Source organism: Martes martes (assembly GCF_963455335.1).
Source record: "Martes martes genome assembly, chromosome: 11".
Classification (NCBI taxonomy): Eukaryota; Metazoa; Chordata; class Mammalia; order Carnivora; family Mustelidae; genus Martes; species Martes martes.
The window spans coordinates 48948806-48973711 of NC_137899.1; the positions used below are offsets into that span (position 1 = coordinate 48948806).

Consider the following 24906-nt stretch of genomic DNA (forward strand, 5'->3'; position numbering starts at 1 on the left):
GGAGTGTTCAGCAGCATCCCTAGTCTCTACCCACGAGCTGCCAGTAGCAATCCCCTTTCACTCATGACAGTCAAATATGTGCAAACCTTGCCTAGAGTATCCTGTGGTGGAGAGGAATGATCTGCTGTCTAGGACCTAAGGAAACTGACTAAAAGCATATAACAATTGGGAAGTGTTTATTCGAGATAAACTACAAAACCTCTGATGGAAACAGTGGTAATCTGTAATGACTCTGCTTTGGGTCGCCCCGTTGTCCTCCAGGTCCATCGGTGCTCTGGTTCTACCACGGTAGGCAAGCCATGAAAGCAAGCAACTTACTGTCAGGGGAACTGACCGGATCTGGAGTAGAACGTAGAAAAACTCTATGACCCAGAAAGTTATCTAAAACAAGAGTAATCCCAGTGGCAAACGAGTAAGGAAAGCCAGTGTCACAGCTTGCCTGAGTTTGCAGAGCTGATTAAGGCAAGCAGTTAACCAGCCAACTAGCCAGAAATTCAACAGATCTTGGGAATGAGATAGCCGTAATGGGCCTTGATCATTTGTCACACATCCCCGGCTGTCTGAAAGGCTCTATGCGTGTGCAAGGCTGCACACGTGTTCAGAAAAGACCAAAAGGGGCCCTAGTAGATTATATATCCTGGCTAAGTAAGAATTCGTATACGTGGCAAAAGAGACAAAAGAAGGGTCAGCAAATATTAAAAGCTGAATGCCTCAAGTTTAAGGGTGTTCCCAATGACAACACAGATCCAATGGCAAACCAGAAGACTTACTGGCTCAAACGCACTGAGCACAAACTCTGATCAATCATGCTGACATGGGAGTGATCCCCAGGAAACCAGGATTAAGAAAAAAACAAGAAGTAAAAAGACAAAACAAAACAAAACTGAGTCATATACCACAGGGGAGAAAGGCTCCACAAAATTAGTGCAGGCAAGTCACTAAACTAACAGAGGAACAATCATAACCACTGTGAATGGATGAAAATCCCAATAATACATTATACAATGTAATACATTATACAAAATACCCAGTTTCCAACAAAATATTAGCAGACATGCAGAGGAATAGCAAAATGTACATAATTCGGCGGAAAATTGTCTTGGATGTGGTTCAGAGGTTATTAAACTCTCTGAGAGGCTTCAGAAGTTGAACTTCTCAGACAAAAACTTCACCACGGCTATTTTAAATATGTCAAAAGAACTAAAGTAAACCATGCTTAAAGAATAAAGGAACGCAAAACAACAATGACTCTTCAAATAGAAAATACCAGTTAAAAACATAGAAATTATAAAAAAAAAACAAATGGCAACGTGGAGTTAAAAAGTATATTAACCAAAATAACAATAACCAAAAAATACAATGAAGGAACCCAAGAGAATGGCATTATCCATAATACCCAAAGACTCAGAACAATCTAAATGTCCATCAACTGGTGAATGAATAAATACGTGATATGTCCATACAATGGGATGGTAGCAATAAAAAGGAAAACAGTATTCATACAGTTCATAGGGGTGAACTTCATAAATACTATGTGAAATGAAAGAAGCCAAATGCAAACGACTATATTTTATATTATTTCTTTAATAGGAAATATCCATAAAGGGTAGTTCTTAGATGGAGAAAAATTAGTTATTGCTTAGAGCCGGGGAAGAAGCCAGAATTGATAACATGGCATGAGGGTTGGGCATGAGGGTTCTTGTTTAGGTAATGAAAATCCTCTAAAATTGGATGCATTTAGTAAAATCATTGAAAGGTTCACTTAAAATGAGTGAATTAGGTTGTGTTTAAGTTACATGCCCGTAAAGCTGTTAAAAACATTTTTGTGCATATTCATATCAAAGATGAATAGGAGGACTTTTATGGATCAAATACATTACATTTTTCTTGCAAATAGTAATAACTGTAGTTGATTACTAATGGTACTTAGTAATAATTGCATATTTAGCCTTTATTATATACCATTATTTGAGGCTCTTTAAATATATAAACACATTATTTGTAAAAATGAGAGAAAAAAATAATACCATCATGATAAATAAATGGACTCTTACAAAAAATATTGCTGTCTTATAGACCTGGTGTAGAGAAACCAGCTGACTTAACCTGAATAATCATCTACAAAATTATATAATAAATTTATGTTAGTCAAGCTACCAAAAAAAAAAAAAAAAGAAAGAAAAAATATTGCTAAAGGACCCTTGCTTTGGTAGCTTGACTCCTAAATTCAAGAATTCATTCAGTGCCTTTTCTAATCTACAAGTGATGTGTGTGTGTTTGTGTGTGCACATGACAGAGAAAGACATAAGATTAATATTGAGTAACACATGTTAAATGGAATATAATTTTGTATACAATATATTTTAAGAATTCTTAACTACCAGGTAACATATATGTACACATGTATGAAATAACTGTTAAAATTATTAATTCCTTAGGGATTGAAATCATAATAACTATTTTAATTGCCAAATGATATTTTACTTTCAGTCTAAGATTTTTCAAGAAATTAAGTGAAAAGGCAGCCCTTTGACTTATTAATCACTTGAGAATCATAGTAGCATTTTTCTTAGACTTCAGACTTAACCATAAAATTTAAAATAGTATCTATTTGTAAAAACCTAATTGGTTGCAATATTTTTATTAAAATATAATGTATTATTTGTTTCAGGGATACAGGTCTATGAATCATCAGTCTTACACAATTCACAGTACTCACCATAGTACATACCCTCTACAGTGTCCATAACCCTGCCATCCCACCCCTGCCAACTCCCTCCCCTCCAGCAACCCTCAGTTTGTTTTCTGAGATTAAGATTTTAATACATATCTCAAAATAAGATAAAATTTGATGCATCAATTTTACATTTCAACTTTTTATGTGGAGTTTTAGCCTATATTCTAAAACATAACTATCTTACAAACCATTCTACCTTTTACTTTAGTAACACAAATAGTCAAATCAATTGCAAAAAAAAGTTTCTGTCTTTTAACACATGAAAAATTTATCTATTGCTGATTCTCTGACTTTGAATAAATTCATAAGCTTTATTATTGCCCATTAGAAGAAGTGTTTTGCTGACACAAAAATAAGATAAATTATATGTAATCAGTAAATTCATACTGTAAGAGTTTAAACACACTGATTATGCTAGACTGGTAAAAGAACAGTTAATGCAAAGTCTTACCACGCCAATGGAAAAGTAATTATTGATGATACTGTAAGGCACTGGGTCTCCCTTCTCATCTTTGTCATTAGGTATGACTTCAAACTTCCACCTGTCCAGCATGATTTCTGTGCTGTTTTCAATGTCTTTTAGGATTTTCATCAGATTCTCACCTTCATAACCTAACGAAAAAAAAATTATCTTGAGAAAAAATGTAACCAAATAACAAAAGCTGTATTTATATGTGTTTGAGTGTATGTATGTGGATGTCTCATTCTAAAGCCAAACAATGCATCTTAAAGCAAATTCTAACACAGATAAAGAATTAACTCTAATTGTAAGTTCATAGAAATATTTTATTTTTCGCTTTAATTTGCAACTCATACTTCTGTCCTGTGGTGACAATTCTCAGTATGGTGAAATGTGAAGTGAACATCTCCACTTCATACCCCCCTAAAACTTTATATCAATTTATTCTAAAAGAAATTAATGATCTCCTTCCATATCTTCTGTTAACTCTCTTACAGACAGGCAACACCCTCAGTTGTGGAAGTAAAAAGCTGAGGTGAGATTTCAGACTTGTCCCTTTCCATCCCTCAGTGACCCTCACACTTGACTCTCTGGTGATACAGAACAACTTTCAGCCTGGTCCTTCTCTTTTCCATTTTGTGCCATTTCATCTCTTGTTTTATACATCCAGAGTCTCCCTTTTCTTTTGGTTGCCTTGCTTCTTCTCCTGCTGCAAGTTTTATATTTGACAGCACTTCTTTCCAGAAGCCACCCTCCCAAAGTAATGGATTCTCTACAGTTCCACAGCGCACAGTTCTCCAAACTAGCCCTACCTACCTCCTAACTAGTGTACAACTAGTACAACTAGTACACTGCATTATAGTTATTTGCATCTTTCTCACTGTAAGTTTCTTTTACCAGGTCTGCTCTAGAGTAAATGCTCAACAAATCTAGTTTTAATGGATCTACTGCAGATAATCAAGATGGCCTGAAAAGAAACTTATTCCTTAATATTATATTTTCTCATAAATGTATCTATCTCTATAATACTATAGTTCAAACTGTAGCCTAATCCTTGTTGTGTTAAAGTTTGCTTTTAACCTCCCTAAATAGTGTCCTCCTCAGTAAAAACTTTTGCTTTTATGAGAATTAAATGAGAAAACGCATAGAAATTCTTAGTACATGAGGCATAAGAATAGAAAGTTCTCAACTATATAATGATGACAGAATTTGAATTATTTTACTGAGTTAAATAATACATTTCTCTCTACCTCTACACACAGACACATACATACATTCTTGAATTGATCTTTTGAGTTGGAACAATATTTTCATAGATTTTTTTTCTGTGTTCAACTTTGGTCTATATTTTAATAATGTATTCATTGAACAAGGAAATGCCAGAGGCTATGAGTCCTCATTAGAGGTGTTAGCACACATAACACTGGAAAAACTAATTGGGTTAAGAGAAGAGGCACTGTAATATGCCAACATTCTCTAAAGACAAATAAATTACATTTATGGTGTTATTTGTTGAATTAATTATTAGAAGTTCAAAGCAGCCAGAATCTAGGACTGCCTATTTAGGTGCCCACCATTACTTTTTATCTTACACAGGTAAAATAGTTATGTACTAGTTAATACATACAACAAAGAGTACAACAAATAATAACTAGACAGATATAAGCATTAAAAGTACCAAACAGTATTTTAATAGATGTTATGTTGCATTTTTGTAGCATAACTCAAAAACTATGAATATAAATAATAATTTGTGTGTAACTATACTCAGTACAAACACTAAATTATTTAAAGTACAAGATTATAATAATTAAACTTATGCATATGTCATATTTTTTATGGTTCAACCCTCATTCTCAAAGTTGAACTTCTTTTAAATTTTTATTTTCTTTTAAAAATAATAAATATTTGGCTCCAAGTAAATTTTATGTATGTTGTCCTCATTGAACTGAATAAAAAAGGTAAATATGTTAACCTCTTTAGCAAATTCTACTCATTTGAAAATAAGTATGATGCTTTTCAGACATAAAAGGATTTGCAAATATTAACATAATACAGTATAATATAGCATGGAATACTCTATAATATGTAATAAAATATAATACAATATTTATATACACATTCAGCAAATATACAAGCAAATAATAATTATTTAAATAAAATTTTAAGCTTATTCCCAGCTATATCTCAAGTTAATAACAGCATGGTTCACTGTAACACTAGAAAAATGTAGGAACAGCAACTGAGCAGGAGAAAACAAAGTAGGAATGGATTGAGTGAAAATTAATTACCACAGCTAGATTCTACAAGTGCCACTCACCTTAAAATTTTTAGTACTGGTTATGTCCTCTAAGTTTTTGTGGATAAGTATGAAAGAGGCTAATATCAATAGTCTTCCAGCCAAATAAAAATGGAAAGATATAGGCCATAAATCTATTTTGAGAATCACAGCAACTGCAGGTCAGAGCTAATTTACAAAGATAATAAATTCCAAATGGTAGTCTCCAATTTAACAAATACCTACACCCTACTTGTATTTATCTATGCTCAAGTTTGTTAAATAATGACTCATAGCTATAAATAGGACTGCAAAACTCAAGAAGATCGTTTTTTAAAAAAATACATATTAAACTTACTAAATATAGAAGTAAAAGCTTATTCCCAGAAAAGAATGATGTTATTTTGCTTCCATTATTTTGATTTAAATCTATAGTCCCTCTAGGCTAAGAAAAAAAATAAAAATATAATTAGTATTTATTTTCTATTTAATGGTACAATGTTATTACCGAATCTATCTAAAAAGCCACAGAAATGTTTAAAAAGGAAAGTCACTTAAAGAAAAGCAACAATATAGATTTGTCAGCGTGTGTTCCATCTAAAATTCTTACACTCTTACTCTTCATGAAAGATTCTTCCTGCTGTAATCCTAAATTTTAGTTAGACTAATTACTAGAAAAATTGCAAAGAGAATTTAAATTAAGTATTTGCAAATGCCCTAGGACATCCTCGATTCTTACAGTGTTACATTTTGCCAAATACATTCTTGTAAAAAATAAGCTTCAAGTTAAAAAAAAAAAAAAAGGCAAAAAAAAAAAAGCTTCAATATATTCCAGTCAAGTCAATATATTCAGTGACCTAAAGTGAACCAAATGATTATTGGTTGAATAAAGTCCTTTCCTTCCCAAATACTAAGCATGATGATACTTGTTACAAATACATAAAGTACTCAGCACAAACACTAGGTAAACAATTTGATGGTTTGGTATAAGAACCTACATGTCAGGCACTACCATTTTTTCAAGCTCTAATGAGGAATCTGAAGCCCATGGTTGGTAAGCAACTTGCTCAAAGTTAGTTACACACCTGGCAAGAAATAATCACACTTCACAACAAGTTTCTTTATTAGTAAACTCTACCAGATGGTATCTGCATTTTCCTAATCATTCAACTTGGTCATCTTACAGCCCCACTTGCTACCTTGGTTTCTCCAAAGCCCATCTTCAATCCACAGGCAGGTTCTACCAGGCCTTCCCTAACAGGAGAACTGCGCTGTGTCTACTTGCCTCATTTCCATTACTACCATCCTGGTCCAGTCCATTCATTCTCTAATTACAAAAACTGTAACACAAGTTCTTATTTGGAAAACTCTGATTCTCTACATTTTCACAATTTCTTAAGTTTCTTAAGTTTATTTCATACCTCCCAATCAATCTGGTTTTGAAAACACAAGTGTCATTGTGTCATGGTGCTTTTGAAACTCTTTCCAAGCTTCACTCTGTGCTTCAAGTGCAACCCAATAAAATTCTGAATAAGACCACCAAGCCCCTGCAATATTTGGTTCTTGACTGTCTCTCCAATCTCATACTAGTCACTGTTTCTCTCACCCCCACTCCACACCTACCCACTGCCTCACAGACCATTTAAGAGTCACATCAGCCTTCCTTCAGCCCTTTCCATTTCAGAAGCTATTTTTCCTTCCTTACATATTAAATCCAACTTAAATGTTACTTCCTCAGAGAGGACTTCTTGATCATTTAGCTGAAGAGTTTCCCTCCTCTAGTCTCTAAATATGTTTGAGTCTTACATATTTATTTTGTAATTATATAATTTATTATTCATTGATTTATTGTCTGTGTACTCAATGAAGGCATAATCTCCAAAAGGTAGGAATATTTAATTTATTTTTTCACTCTAAACCCAGCACCTAGGACAGTGTCAGCCCATGCAAGGCACACAAAGAGAGTTTATTATTAATCTATACTTTGGCATGTACTATAATTTGTGTGCCTTTGACTACTGATAATAATATATCTTAAATTGTTTTATAAGAAAATCATTAGAAGATACCCCAAATGGAAATTCTATCTCAATTTTGAGATTGGAGCCATTTATGAGTTTGGAAACTAAATGAAATCATTAATTTTCAAATATCAAAAATATTTTTCCAAAGAATACACAAGAAGTCACATGTGTGTTCTCCTTTTAATCAATATAGGTATGTATGCACTGGCAAATACAAGCATCTTATAAGCAGTGGTGCTATCCATCTGTCTGTCTGTGTGTCTTTACACTCTATGAGATTTAACTCAGTGTTTCATGATATTCTTTTACTAAACTATACCCTTAATGAAAATTATAAAAATGTCATATATGGAGTTTTTAACTTAGTCTCCAATTCTGTCTGTTATATACATGTACACTTACATACACATACACATATATAAAACACAGCTTAGAGTTTAGCAGTTGGTTAGATAACTCATGGAAAAGTTGTTCTCACATTTTTATTGTAAATCAGAGTTACTTAGGAAGTTTGTTCAAAAAGAAAATCATCTGCCCAGGTCCACCCCAGAGATTTCCATTCAGCATATCTGGGGGGAGGTCAGGCCACTACATTTTTAACAAGCTCCCCAAGGGCTTCTCATTCACACTGTCTTAGCAGACACTTTTTAAACTTCTCTAAGTAGACACTTTTTAAACTCTAAGCTAAAGTCACTTAGTTTCAGTTCTGTTTTTCTTTTCTTTGGCATCTTCTGGTAAGCAGAGCCTATTAACGTTATGTCAAATTGTTTTAAGACCTTTTGAAATATTCCCCCTTACCCTGTCTCATCTACACTATTTCATTCTGAGTTCCTTGAATATGTTAAGTCCCTTCCTACCTCTGCACCTCTTATCTCAGATTCTTTCTGCCTCTAAACTCTACCTTCAGTTCTATATGGCTGTCATTATTCCAACCACTAGGGTTCTCCTTATGTTATCTTATCATTTCCTCCAAGACACCTTTTGCTATGTTGGTTATAGGTTTACTTGTTAGTAGGAGGTCTCAAAATTTACTTATGACTATGTGCCACTGGAATTCAAGGCCTCTTTGAAGGTAGACCTTGTTTTCTGTCCTCAACCCTATACCCCAAGAACAGAACATACCCCTTGGTATAAAGTAGATCTCAAAAAATTATGTGTTACTTAATGTATTTATTCCTGGACAAGTAATTGTTTAGCCTTTCGTTTTTTTCCCTTGTTAGTGATTTTTCTACACAGCTCAGATTAAAAATCTAAACATTACTTTAGAGTTAATCCGTGCTTATCTCATTTCTTAAGTTAGAAACCCCAAATCAAGGAGGCTGAGAAACTTGCCTTGCCCATCGAGTCTATAATTAGTATCAGATTAAAGGACAGCACTCACAGTCTAGCTCCTGGTCCACTATTTCCTTTTCTACCCCACACTATTGTTCAAAATTATATACTATACCTCTCACAACAATTGTATTTGCTAAATTCACATGGAAGCTGTCATATACTAAAAACGATGGGCTTAGTTTTGGGGGGGAAAATGCTCTGTACTGTATTTCTGTTTTTTTAAGATTTTCAGTAGCTGTTTTACCTCCTCCCCATCGCAGGCATCTTGCTAGATCATTGCCGGTCCCAAGAGGCAGAATGGCAACTGGAGGATGCTTGACAACATTAGCCTTTTCTGTGGAATAAAAAATTAAAATAAAATAAAATTTTGATCACAGATGGAACAACAGTAAAAAAGACAGCTTGGCATGAAATGAAGGCATTCCACTAGGTAGCTAAAAGCCGGAAAAGTTATGTTTTATATCTATACACAATTAGAAAGTAAGATTAATTTGTATTTATAAAACACATATAAATACCATAATTCACAAAGTGATAGGAATTTTCAAGATTCATGTTTGAAGAAAGCCTTTTAAAATCTTAACTCAGGGGATGCCTCGGTGGCTCAGTTGGTTAAGCGTCTGCCTTTGGCTCAGGTCATGATCTGGGGTTTTGAGATCGTGTCCTGCATCAGGCTCCCAGCTTTGTGGGGAGCCTGATTCTCCCTCTGCCTGCTGCTCCTCCTCTTTGTGTCCACACGCTCGCGTGCTCTCTCTCTCTCTGACAAATAAATACATAACATCTTTAAACAAATAAAATAAAATCTTAACTCGATTAAAAATTTTAGTGGATTTAACATAATGGAAATTTCAAGGATGCAGATAGATGCGTCATAAGAATATACTAGAGGAGAAGGGAGTTGAGGGAAATTGGAGGAAGAGATGAACCATGAGAGACTATGGACTCTGAAAAACAATCTGAGGGCTTTGAAGGGGCTGGGGGGGTGGGAAGTTGGGTGAGCCTGGTGGTGGGTATTATGGAGGGCACGTATTGCATGGACCACTGGGTGTGGTGCATAAACAATGAATTCTGTTACACTGAAAAGAAATTAAAATAATAATTATATATAATTATGTATGTATATATATATATATGTGTGTGTATATACACACACACACACACACACAAACACACACACACTAGAGGGACAACACCAAAGTAGAGGTATGGGTTCCTATAAAAAAATTCTTTTACAATACCATCTCTAGGTACATTTCAATTTAAGGAATAAGATATTTTGAAAAATCAAACTCTAAAAGCTAATAAAATGCTGAAAATGTTTCACTATGTTGTTCCTACCCATGGTGCTGCTTTGGGTCAGAGCAAGCAATGTAAGAATTGGGTAACTCTGTGATCAGCAAGTTTTCTTTGAGATTAAGCTTTACAGAATGTAACACTTCAGGCTTAGAGCAGTAAAGATCTCTGCCATCAAAATTCCACATATTTTTAAAGACTTTATTTATTTATTTGAGAGAGACAGCACAAGCAGGTGCAGGAGGGGCAGAGGGAGGAGAAGCAAACTCCCTGCTGAGCAGTGAGCCGGACACAGGGCTCCATCCCAGGACCCGGGGATCACGATCTGAGCTGAAGGCAGACGCTTAACTGACTAAGCCACCCAGGTACTCCAAAATTCCACATGGTTTTGTTTACGTGACTGATTAAGAGAGAGAGAGAGAGCACACATGCATGTACATGAACAAGCCTGGAGGGTTGGGGGAGGAGCAGAGGCAGAGGGGGACAGAGAGCCTCAAGCAGACTCCATGCTGGGCATGGAGCCCCATGTGGGGCTCAATCTCACAAATCTGAGATCATGACCTGGGCCAAAACCAAGAGTCAGTGCTTAACCAACTGAGCCACCCAGGCGCCCTCACATAGCTTTGTTTAAACCATCATATGACTTGAATGACTCTCACAAACATATATTACTTTTCCTTACTTTTTCTACTTTCTCGGCCCCTCAAAGTGAGTATGTGTCTATGTGGAAGAATGGGGAAGGAACAGACTATTTGGGGATGGATGTGTCATGGTGTAATCGCCAATGGTTAGATTTGAGCTAAAATAAACTCATAATATCCTACTGTTTTCATTAAAATTCTCACAAGTATTCAGACTCTGTTCAAGCAACTCTAATTTCTGCAATTTCTGAATTCTGATTTTCTCCTTAGGTATTGCATATTATACTATTTATGTCTTTAACTGGAAGGCCAAAGAACAGAATTTTCACTGTTTCTTTAAAAAAAAAAATTAGTAGACTAAAATCATAAGATGCTTACCAAAAAGTATGCTGACAACATATATTTACTTTTAATTTGAATACTTCTGTGTGCATGAAAAGATAAAATGTGTTCACCTGCATTAACTAAATAAAAGTGTTTCAGTTAACATAGGCAGCAAAACTTCTTTTGAACAAATTATCTCCCTTCTGTGAAAGGGCCCATTTAAAAAAAAATATATATATATATACTTGAGAGAGAGAGTGGGGCAGGGGGAGCACAAGGAGGAAGGGCAGAGGAAGAGGGAGAGAGAATTTCAAGCAGACTCTGCCTCAAGTGCAGAGCCCAACAGGGGCTTGATCTCAGGACCCTGAGATCATGACCTGAGCTAAAACTAAGAATTAAATACTCAACCAACTGTGCCATCCAGATGCCCCTGACACGGCCCCCTTTTAAAAAAGAATTGGTCAATAAAGAAATGGAAATTTGTTTGGAATTTATCTCCTAATGAAGGCCAATTCATGATTATTTTACTGATCAGTAATCACTTCTGACAGCTGACTATCTCTGAAAAACCAGGTAATTTTTCTAAATCATCAAGCTTTTGTGTACATGTCTACATGTTATCCTCAGTCACGTATCTGCTTTGTTTTCTCATAAAAATAAAGTTGTAAAAACTTAAGTAGAGACACAATCTAGGTAAAGGTTAAAAGATGAGCTCTAATCCCAGTTCTGCCAATTTATAGCTCTCTGATCCCATTCTAATTATTTAACTTCTCCACACCCTACAGCCTCTCTAAAATGGGATTATCTATTCTGTGTCACAGAGTTGTGAGAATTAAGATGAATGGGGGCTAAACTCTTAGCACAACATCTATGACAGAATACACAATAAATAAAAAAATAGCTATGGTAATAATAATATGGATGCATAGGCTAAGAATGTCCACAGATACTAAGGTTTTGAGTCACCATGCTTGAATAAAATAAGCACATCTGTTTGACATAAGTTTTATTACAAATGCTAAGATTCTCTTTGACTCCCTTCCCAGGGCAAAGAAACAATGGAATTTGTAGAGCCTGATTTGAAAATAGCTCTGAGGGTTTAGTAAATTCCATGAGAAGCGGATTTAAAAAGAAAGATTTTTAAGATACTTGTAAATTATTTTTTCAATTAAAACTTTGAATTAAAGAAAACCCATTAAATCAGTAAGTAATGTGCAACAATGCCAGATGTCCGATTATATCACTGTAGCATACAAAGATATCAATGAATTAATAAAATAAATAAAATATACAGAATTTTAGGTTACCACTCTCCCCCCAGCCATGTTAAGTATGTGTCTTCATTACCTATGCAGTCCAAAATCCACCCCACGGTTCCATCTCCACCACAAGCTAACACTCTGAAATCAGGAACATCACGGAAAAAGTTTAACCTGAAAAATAAGCATGTTATGGCACATGATTGATATTTTAATATTTGGACTTGTAAAGTTTTGTATTCTTAGCATTTTATCTAATAAGAGACTTTTCTACTTGATGAAAAATGTAAGATAACCTCAAGATTTTATTGAAAATTATTAAATTCTTATGTAGAGTGAAATTCTAAAATAAAAGAATTAACATCTTGATTTGGACATATATTAAACATGTATTTTATCAACTCTAAAGTTTAAAAAACAAAACTTAAACATTATAATGATTTTTATTAAAATATTCTCTCACATGTGATCTGCATTTCACATATAACCCAAAGTGATATTTACTACAGCAGCTCATTGAATAATTTTTATTAATCAAAAATTCTCTTTTGTATCATTATATACATACAACTATTATGCCAGCAAATATGTCTTTGAGAGTTTACAGACTCTTCCATTACTGGAAGAAATTGATAACACTGCTTTTGGGTTCTGTTTCAGTGATTCCTCTGACTTAGAATTTGCAAATGGGAACCAGGCTTCTCTTTTCTTTTGACATGGCCCTCAGTGTTTGCTACCTCGGAACACTCAAGCCTAATTGCTGGGTGGGCCGTAATAAACACCCATAGCTTCTTTTGCTATTGGCCATAGCACTATGCTTATTAAAGCAACCTACCTTGGAGAAAAGTTAAAAAGGCAGGTAACACAGCCAGTTATACAATTGTACATGCCTACTTTCTTGCAATTAAAAAAAGAAAAAAAAAAACTGAAACAACACAGAAATATGTGGACTGTGTCTGTTTACCTCCCTTGCCCAGGGATAACCACCGGTAATATAATAAGCAATCATCCAAGAAATTTTTCTATATATTTACATATGTGAGTATGCACATATGAATTTTATTAAACACACATTTTTAACATGAATAGGCTCATGCTATACATCCTGTTAATTTGTGAGCATTTTTTCAAATTTAAAAATATCTAAGAGATCGTTCTGTGTCAGCTCACACAATGTTGCAACATGATTTACAATAAGTGAATGTATTACATAAGGTATTCATTGTGTGATCAAATAAACCATTTCTCTTGAGGTACTGTTGAACTATTTCTAGTGTTTCATTATTACAAAAAATATGTATTATAGTTAACACTATTTGAAGTACATTTATGTGAACATACATATATGTTTTGAAGGCTAATCTTCTAGAAGGGAAAACTACTATACCATCATACTACTCTCTGAACTGTTTCTGCTATAGAAGATGTGTCCATTTCTTTCAACTCCAAAACACTACTTGTAAACAACTTTATGATATTTGTTCAATAATAATGAAAAACCAAATTATGCTTTTATTGTAAAATCACACATTCCTGTTTGCGAGTATGTTGAGCATATTTTTGTAGGTTTACAAGTATGTGATCTCTTCTATGAACTGCATCTTCAAACTCTTGCCCATCTTTTCTACTGAGTTGTCTTTTATTATTATCTTATAAATTTTACATATTGAGTGTTTTCTTTTAAATTAGTATTACTAGAAAAACATTTTGTTAAATAAAAACAATGTATAAACATAATAGAAATGTATAAAAATTAACTAAAATCCCACCACCTGATATCAAGAGCAATGAATATCTAGAATATCAGACTTCCACGTATTTCCTTAGGTATTATATTGTAGATATTTTCCTTTTGTTAGACATGCTGCAATATTCTCTTTGAGTCTTTTATAATGGATATCCATTATAATATCCATTATAAAAGACTCCTCTTGAGTCTTTTATAATGGATAAATTAAGTACCTATGTACCAACTGCCCACCCCAGTGGGAGAACATTCCCAAAAACTCACATAGACCTTTAGCATCCTTTTTCCTCATCCACAAAAGTGAGCACTATTCTAAATTTTCAGTTATCATGCATATGCCATAGACAACATTCTGGTCACTTGTTGCTTTTTCCACTTGGTATTGTTATTAAGACTCAATCATGTGATAGCTAAAGTTCTCTCCATGTGGATTGGAAGTTATTTCGTTTCTACTGTTAATTATCATATATGTGAGTGTGCCTTTTTAAACCCATGTCAATGGACATTTGGATTGGTTAGTTAATGTTCTTATAAACACTGTATTATTGGACATGCTTCCTAGTACTCATGGACAGTGGCTACTTTTAGAGTAGGGTACACTTTAATGCAACGTTTTGTTTCCCAAAAAAGTTATACCAATGTATGCATTCATTTTCAATATAGATATTTGTCTGAGTACATTATCTCTAACACTTTAAATGTTACACTTCTTAATTTCATGGGTTTCCTCTTTTGTAAAACGGTTATTCATGACTTGTTTCCTTTCTCTACTCCTTTTTATCTTTGTTGATTTGTAAAAATTCTTTACTTGTTCTTAATTTTAATACTTTTTTACAAATATCTTCTACAAATTGAAATTTTTTTAACTTTAATGTGTATTTTAATAAACAAGATTTGGTTTTAATGTATTCTAATTTATCAACCTTTTCATAAGTGGTTAGCACTTTGACCTGTGTTGTGTAAGAAAAGTTTGCCTACTCAGAGGTCAGAAGATAATTCATATATAATGTTTTTAAAATTTCAGTTTTACTTTTAATAGGTCTATGTTGTGGTGTGAGGTAGGAATCCTTTTATTCACTTCCCTTCCTCACCCTTTCTTCCAACCTCCATCCTCTTTCTTTCTTTCTCACTCTTTCTTTTTCCTCTTCCTCCCTCCTTTCCTTCCTTGGGGCTGTTGTGCACCAATTTTTCTCTCTTCTTTAATCCATCCTTTTACTTATTGCATAATTCTACATCTTACCACACAAGCACCATCATAAATCAGATTTCCACATATGAGTATATTTCTTTTTGAACTTTTATTTTATTCATATTTTGTCCATGCCTGCACCAGTATCACATTCTTATAATTCTTTAAGTAGTTTTATAGTAAGTCCATATCTCACAGAGCATAAAGTATCTAGGCTATTATTTCTTCTTTGATTTTTCTATATACATATTTTAAAGTTAATTTGTCCTATTCCACAAAAATAAAGATTAAAACAAATAAAGACCAATTAGGACACTGATCAGAGTTAACATTAAGCCTATAGATCACTTTTGGGACAAATAAAATCTGTAAAATTTAAATTGAGTTTCTTCATCCATGAATATAGTATGCCAATAATATTGGTACTATTGGTGATCTCCAATCCTTATAGCTGTTATTTCCTATTATGCTGCCCAGAGTTCCAAAACATTGCTGAATTGGGATATTCAGATGAATGCTCCTATCTTGTTCCTAAATTTAAATAGAATATTTCTATATTTTCCCCATGTAATATGTTTTTGTACAGATATTCTTTTTCTTTCCTTTTTTTGAGAGACATCTTTTATAGGGTAATAAAATTTCCTTCTATTCCTATTATAGTAAGGATTTTCATTATGGATCTGTTAAAATTTTTTTCTGCATCTTTTGAGATGTTATTATGGCTTATCTCATTTAACCAGTAATGTGGGAATATACATTTAAACATTTTTATATCATTAAAGCATCCTTATGATACTTTTATATACCCAAATTGGACACTGTTTATTAATATTTTTATAAAGAACTGGATTCAGTTTGTTAATATTTTGCTTAGACATTTTGAATCTATATTCATGAACACAACAGACTATTTTTCTTCCTGATACCAACTCTAATTTTTTGTCAAAATTATTCTGTTTCAGAAAGTGAGTTGCAGAATATGCCCTCATCTTCCATTTTTGGAAGCATGTGTACAATTTTGGAAGTTCCTTAAAACTTGTAGCACTTACATATAAGCTATTCTATTTCTGGTGAGTCTTTGGTTTCTCTCTTTCCTTCTTTTTAAAAATAATTGTTTGAATTCCTTTCACAATTATGGAATAAAATTTCTATTTCCTAATTCTCCCTAAATCAGTTTTTGCCAGTTATATAGCCTATTAATTTGTCTATCTCCTAATTTTCAAACATTATCTAATTGAAACCTAGCAAAGTTTTTCAAAATATGCTGACAGTTGAAAAGTTTACCATAGAGCTAATTGTTTCTGGTGAAAGCCTAACCATCCATTTGACTCACCATTGTTCTTCTACTCCATGATGATGTTTCATCTCTTATTCATTCTTGTTGCTTTTAAAACTGTCATCATTGGTTCTTCAGCAGCATCCTACCCCCAAACATAAACCCCATGTGACTGTCAGACCAGCTTACTCTCTATAAATTGACTGCTACATGGATTGAAAAATTGACCTCTCTATCTCAGCCTATTACTCCACTCAATCCATGCTGTTTTCCCTAGAGAGTCATTCATTCCTTATTTCATTCATCCATTGAAATTGTAGCCTTGGAAAATTATTTAATCATTCTCAGTCTCTGTTTCCTTATCTTTAAAATGGAGTTAATGCCATTTGCTTCGTTGGGCTGTTTTAAGGAATAAACAATACATGTATGTAAATTAAATTGTACTAGCCATAGACTATTACTAGTTCAATTATTTTCCCTTCATTAAAAGTAGTATATATGTTTTATAGGTCAGAGTGCCACTCCTCTATTTTCACCCCCTACCCCAGTGTTCTGGCAAAATAATCACAAATAGAACTTCCTACCAAGCAAAGCTGGATGGGCAGTGAGTTTTCCTACCTTCGATCTGAAACTATAGCAAACCAACTACTGGGAGACCTGCTTATGACACTGCATTAGGGACAGAAAGTGAGGAGGAAAATAGGTCTGATTGAGAACAAACAAATCCAAGAGACCTGACAAGAACAAAAATACAGGGCTCTGCAGGGTACTAACTTTTCACTCATTAAGCTGTGAAGACCAGCAGATGTGAGGCTCCCACTTCAAAGGACATCCTAACAACAAGAAGGATGAGGGAATAAAGAGTGTCTGGAAAGATATCTGTTAGTGGAAACTTTAGTACTGTGTACTCTACTTTCACCTACCAACTTCAGAGGTTCACCCACAGAACGACTGCATAATGAAGTAATCGTGCATGGCCCCAGAATTTATTTAGACTATTTTTATGGAGATTTATGAAATTAAAACTTAAAAGGACTTATGAAGTGGATTAATGATTTTTGAGTTTCCAGTGTTGGTCATTCATGCTCTCCTAGAGCATTTCCTATTTATCTACAGTAGCTAAATTTGAAAGAGATCTTATGTTAATGTACAGGTTTAGCAGCTCCACGTCAGAGGCTTGTCTATCACATTTGCTCAACAGCCACCGCTACAGCACACCCTATAAAAAAGTGGGTGGTGAGGTTTTGAACCACTAAAAGCAAATTAAGATACTAAGATTCAGAAGTCTACTTTCCATTTCTAAAAAAGTGTGAAGATAAAACTAATATAGAAAATTCAGGAAGTTTTAATTTGTACTTGACAACAGTATTTTAAAAACACACTGGGAAAACTTTTTTAAAAACGAAGAAATAAAACCTGTAGTACTGACTCCATAATCTTGGAAAGTGTCTTGTAATTAGATTTCTTAAACGACTATATGTAGGAATTTCATTTTATTCCAATCTCCTGTTTTACCATTCAAAGAAAATAAATGATTCTGTCATTTATATATGATCATTTCTATATCAATTAGAAATCAGACTGAACATATAAAAATAAATATATGGATAGCAATTAAACAATGTACATAGTATAAAACTATATTCTATGATATTTAGAAGAAACCTGTATGAGATTCATAATTATTGTTATCATGATAGCATGGAATGAAAGCTCATTTAATTGTACCTATTCATGTTTCTTTGTATTAAAGAAACACAAGGTCAAAGGATCGAAAATAACTTTATTATATGCCCTCAAGTCTCCTTTTCCTCCTCTTTGTTTAGAAAAAATAGTTTATCTCAAGAGCTTGCCTTCAGAAAGCTCTGCATTCTGATTTAAGCATTTTGAGCCAGAAACAAGCATACTTATCTCTTATTATTCAACTCAATACATATTCATACCTGCATGTACACAGTTACCTATTATTCTTACAGTTACAAGATTAAATAGCTTCACAACTGCCTCATTAAAATCAGGTTGAAATTTCTGAATTGTGATGTTGTTATTGTTTTCAAAACCATATTTATAGTCCAGAAAAACAATTCCTAACACCTTCCACCTCATTTCCTAATACCCAAAGTGCATCTATACATACTGGTATCACTGGATACTATTACTGCTGCTGCAGTCAGGTTAGAAAAATCTATGCATGAAGCAATTAGGTCCCCCAAAAGTTTCCTCTATACTATATGCTACCAAATTGGGGAAGGGTTATATTTGATCTTTTCCTGTGGATCTTGATAACGTCAGCTTCAAAGTGATTACTCATCAACTGTAATGTGCCTCCCCCAACATTTCAGCTTAGAGTAAAACTAATTATAAACATGTCCTGTCGTCTCATATCTCAGGTACTCTATTTTACTAATAAAGGTTAGGTAAACTAGAAAGTGCACCTATTTTAAACAAATTTGGCTAATCTTTTGAGGATGTTGTATGAAAGATGAATTTACACTCTTTTGGGCATGTAGATAAGTGGGATAGTCATAAAAATGTAATTTGGACTCATGGATATGAACCCAGTATAACTTAATGCTGTTACCATCACAGCCAGAAATAACTTCCAGAGTATTTGAGAAAATATATATTCCAATGCACCATTAACTGAAACATTAATTTCATTATCTCTGGAAATATCAAAGACATATTTTATGCAAATGTCTATTTTACAAGAGAAGGAGAAAGTGTCAGAGAGAAAGGCAGTGAGAAATGCCAAAAAGATTATGAGAGACAGAAAATGAGGGAATATTTGTTCTTGAGAACCCCTGTTATCTTATTAAATAACTTTAATGTTCTCCCTGGCATAAAATGAATTATAAAGGAGAAATCAGGAAACAATAGACTCCCGAATGCGGTCCAACTATTTGTTCCTTTTTGACTCGTGCACATAATTCTTAGAAAATTAATGTGTTACAAAATATCAAACTCTCTTAGATGATTTTTGAATGACTAAAGACAAAGTAATACTTAGCTAAATAGTCTTAACTTTTTATCGAAATTATTCATGATTTCATTTGTATAATAAAATGCTTTTATAAACATCTTACTTTAAAATATAAATTTATTCTGGTATGTAGAAAACAGCAACCCTTTTAGGATGTTTTAAATATATGTAAACATAAATTAGCATTTAGGGGCCAAGTAACCAAAGAACATAAAACAACAGTTTTTTTTTTTTTAAACATTTCTTCTCATCTATACATGTTAAGAATTTTCTGCATAAGAATGAAAAGGAGGTAATTTTTTTTAGGATTTTATTAATTTATTTGAGAGAGAGTGAGTATGAGCAGGAGCAGGGGCAGAGGGAGAGAGAAAAGAGGACTGCCCAGTGAGCAGGAAGCCCAAGGTGGGGCTCCAGCCCAGGACCCCAGGAATCATGGCCTGAGCCCTGAGCTGAAGGCAGACACTTAACTGACTGGGCCACCCAGGTACCCCTAAAGGGAGGTAATTTGACTCAGTATTCATATAACTATATTTAGTGCTACAAATATGCAATCAAGTTAGTGACCAAATACATGTGTCTTCATCCCTCAAAGTCCTAAAGTAATTCATATGTGTTTGCATACTAACATATATGTATATACATAAAAATTCAATTTAGATATTTCTTCTAAGTTTATAAGTTATATGACTACAACATAAGTAAAAAAAAAAAAGACTGAAATTTTGAAGTGAAGAATGAAAAGAAATATATGATAAAGAGTTTTAATTCACACATATTCCCTGATCTTTAAAAGAAGTTAACTTGGAAGACTTCATTCTTAATACTTCCAATTGGAAAGCACAAAGACATCATCTGTGGTCCAAAGGACACTATCTAAAATTAACTCCTAAAATGTAACAGCAGAAGAGATTAGGTTGCTTAGGTTTCTTTGGCACATCTACTCAAATCCATTTTGTCATCCTAATGCATTTATTGTTAGTAATTAGAATGAGTTTTTTTTTTCTATATTCATCAGATCTTTCCACCAAGTTAATTTTGTAATGTGAAGAAGAAAGTATTGTGAATTAGGAAACAACACATGAAGTTCTCTAGAGGAAAAATAAAATTCTTTGACAGGGATCAAACACAACAGAAAAGCTATATATGCCTAAGAAAGAGAGTTACATTTAATAGAATATTTATATATGAGAAAAGTAATTTTATAAGTGATTACAGCACCTGCATCAATTCATTTATTTCATATGCATTTAACTGCAACTCTGTACCAGAAACTGGGTTAGATTCCAGAGACTGAAAAGCAAGATAGAGTCCTTGCCTTCAGATATCTCAATGGCTTAACTGAGCGAGCAGACAAAAAAACCCACACAGTTTAGGTCACAGAATGTTCTTTGGGAGCTGCTGATGCAGACTAAACAGAGAAGTTTATCAAGGTTGGTTTAATAAAAGTGGGGACAAAGACCTGAGTTGAATTTTGAAGCTATGGTAAGTTAATTCTTTGATGAACTGGCGGAAAGGGAAGAGGAAGAAGTGAATGAAAGTTTAATATATAAGAAAAAGGGTGAATATAAGAAACCACTAAAGTGATTAGATGAGAATTTCTGGACAGTGTGAAATAATTCATTGTCAGAAGAAAGGGAAAGGTGAACGGTCTTCCCCCTCATCATATTGGGATACAAGTCAGTGAACAAGTTTGGGAAAGGGCAAAAAAAATTAGTTTCATATTAGACATGTAAAATTTGAGATACCTATGGGACATTCTTATGGAAATGTCACCTAATAGTTGTGTAAATCTATACAGGGCTGCAGAGAGAAATTTGAGATGGAAGGCAATATTCAGAAGCAATCCAGATATTTCTGATTGTCAAAATCAGGAAAGGAAGTAAGAAGAAGGAACAGAACAGAAGTTAAAATGGTCACGACAGAATACAACAAAGATTTGCTCTTTTATGGGATTAAAACCTTGAGCAAATTATTTAAACTGTCTGATCATAAGCTTCCTCATCTGCAAATGGAGAAAATGCCCAGTATATAAGGTTGTTACACTTTGCATAAGCCTTGACCTATGCCCTACAAATCACTATTATTTTATTATTATAAAATTAAGGAAGCATATTGCATGAAATAGAATTCTGAGTATGAAATTCTAGGAAAAAGTGACTTTCGAAGGATGTACCAAGACAGATGTATCCAATTATATAAGAAGAAACAACTCTAGAGATGGGAGACAATTATTTCCTAACATCCAAGGGAGAAGAGAGGTGACTGGGTAGCTCAGTTGATTTAGTATCCAACTCTGAATTCGGCTCAGGTCATGATCTCTCGGTCATGAGATCAAGCCTGGAATTGGGCTCCTCACTCAGCAGGGAGTCTACTTCAGATTCTTTCCCTCTGCTCTCCCCCCACCCCCGTCTTTCTCCAAGTAAATAAATAAATCTTAAAAAAAAAAAAAAATCCAAGGGAGGAGAGACTTTTAAGAAATATAAAAATAAGCAAGACTTTATTCTACACCCAGAAGTTTATTACTGACAACATCAGTCTCAATGGAGTGTAGAGTCAAAATCCCAACTACACAGAAGAGGAAATGAAAGAGTGGAAAAACAGCTCATTTTATTAAGCATTTAGTTGTGAAAAAAAAAAAAAAAAACAAAGGAATGGGAAGGTAAGTAGATTTACATATACTCAAAAATTTTTAAAAATTAAAAATTGAAAAAATTGAAAATTAAGAACCTCCATTAGTTTTGTATGTTGCTCATTTTTTGCAACATTGCAGTCTTAGGAATTACTTGTCTGCATTCCCTTTGGTCTTGAATTCTTATTGTTAATTTATAATAACATTGTAAACATTGTATATGTTTTTATAAACTAAATCAAATCACCTTAGTACAGAGTGGGCTTATAGTAAGAGGGCTTACATAGGGGTGCCTTGATGGTACAGTTGGTTGAGCATCTAAATTTTGGTTTTGGCTCAGATTCTGATCTCAGGGTCATGAGATAGAGCCCTAAGTAAGGCTCCATGCTCAGCATGGAGTCTGCTTGAGATTCTCTCCCTCTGTTCCTCCCTCCACTCAAGCTCTCTCTCTCTCTCTCTCTCTCTCTCTCAAATAAATAAATAAAATCTTAAAAAATGGCCTACATAGTTATGATAAAAAGGCAATAGAAGAGAACAGCTCAAGATGTGATAGCAAGGGGGTGGGATAATGAAGAAGAGTCAAAGAAGCGAGAGGAGCAGGGATCCAGAGAGGAAGGTGAATACACTTTATCTAGAGAGAAGCCACATTTGAAAAGAGAATAGAGGAGGGAGTCAAGATAGATCTGCATAGTGATGTTTTCATAATGGTAGGAATAACAAACATAAGTTGAAGACTTTCCTTTCCATGATACCTCATTGATAAATTAAGAGCAAAGGCGAATACTGATTTTGTGGGGTGTGATATTTATAAAATTTGATGACCTTTTTAAGAAAAAAATGTGTAAAAATCAGGTTTTAGAAATCATATATAAATATGTACATATACGTAATATATGTATTTAGAATAAGAAATCACAACAGATTGCAATTGAAGAGCACAGAGACACTACAACATAAGGTCGAGAGTAATAGCCTAATAATTTCATTAATGTTCATTTCTTGGCCTTTTGACTAATCAAGTATAATAATTTCATTAATGAACTGCCTGATTGACTTAAACATTTTTTATATTTGGTCAGCTTTTCATAAGACAATAATTTTGAATAATATTTTTATGAAGAGATGACATGATGAGATCAAATTGTAGATTTCTACAGGTCTCTATGTTAAATTATTTTAAACTGTCACACTTCTTCAGTGGTAGAATTTTAAATGAAAGAGAAGGTTATAAAATGAAAAAGACTTACTGGAGTAGTATTATCCACAGATATTTTAAGGACTCCATTACTTAAATGATCTGAGATTTGAGCCTTACTTGCTTGATTTTTCCAGAAGGTTTCTTAGTGACTATGGAATCTGTAGCACAACTGAGTAATTTGTGTGTGTTTGTATATATGATCATGCTCACATATACACACACATGGAATGTGACAATTAAGGCTTCTATTTTAATTAATAATTATAGTAAAATTTCTTTGGATGCAGTTACCACAACCAATTCAGACCATATGCTTTTATCTATTGTTTCTGACCTTAGTCAAAACAGTATTTTTGCCATGACTATGTGCTCCAAAAAAATCTATATTCAAATTATCACCATAGGAAGAAGTAATAAAATCATTACTATTTTACCTTCTAATGGATTTTCTGTTTAAAGCCTTCTGATTGCTCTGATACAAAAATGGGATTGCTGGATTTTTTTAAAGTTCTTCCTCCAATGAAGCTAAAATATTAACAGTTAATCACTTCACTTATAACACACATAAAAAACTTGGAATTGAACATGAACATTAACTTAGGACAGTCACTTGATCTAAATGAAAGGTCATTCTTCAAAGAGTGATAGGCAAAGAGACTTTCTGCAGTTTAAATGGCTGTTTTGAGCAGATAATTAGCTATTGATTTAGAAGCAGATACTGATGCTTCTATAGCATATTTGTGCTTATAGTTTCAATATGCACAATGATACCACTAGAGTTCCTGCAGTTGATGGTACATGTTGATAAGTACTTCATAAAAATCATGTATTCATTATCAATTATCTCTGAGAAAAGAGAAACTCAGAACTGAATTTTCCATTCAATATGCATTTTCATTTTTGCTGATTTTTGCTGAAAAGTTTTATTGCAAAATAAAAGTGTACAAAACAAATATTTATAAATTTAAATTACATGTTTAGTTTTTTTAAAAACACTGAATAAGATTATTCAAAGCATTCATTAAAAATAATTGGCAGGACAGCTCATTTTCTCTTCCTCACATTTATTTAATATACATCTAACCTATGATTTCTCCCAATCTCTACAGATATTACTGATTGGCATATTTGTTCTCCTTTGCATTTCACAAGGAGATGAGATTCCATGGGCTGGTATACAAGTTAGCCAAAAGGATTTTTAGTGCATATTTATTTTTTTCTTTGAACTCACTATACACTGCACTTCAGAAGAAATTGTTGTTTGTTTTGCATGTGGGAATGGTTAGGAAAAGATAGTCATTTTTCTGGTTATGTTTCATATTTAATGATTATATGTAAAAGTGAGAACACCATTCATTGTGCAGATGTGTCTTACGTCTGACTAGAAGAAAACATAGCAGAAACTGGATATATAAACTGGAGAGACCACAAACCCATAATCATCAGAGCTTATGATAATGCACCCACTAATAACAGTACTTAAGATATAAAATTCCTGGCTAAATACTAAACTGGGATAGATGCTGGCAAGCC

The 24906-nt window shown here is 33.5% G+C and overlaps 1 protein-coding gene across 1 annotated transcript in view; it reads right to left on the reverse strand.

Moving 5' to 3' along the window:
* Positions 1 to 1139: 1139 nt before the first annotated feature.
* Positions 1140 to 24906, reverse strand: part of LOC308352454 (diacylglycerol kinase beta) — a gene marked incomplete at both ends in the record, with an annotated part of 141171 nt that continues 117404 nt past the window's right edge. The window contains 4 exons of the mRNA XM_080818721.1: positions 1140 to 1250; positions 3189 to 3349; positions 9079 to 9168; positions 12440 to 12525. Coding sequence (XP_080674847.1) covers positions 1140 to 1250; positions 3189 to 3349; positions 9079 to 9168; positions 12440 to 12525 — 448 coding nt within the window. The remainder of the gene's footprint in view (positions 1251 to 3188; positions 3350 to 9078; positions 9169 to 12439; positions 12526 to 24906) is intronic.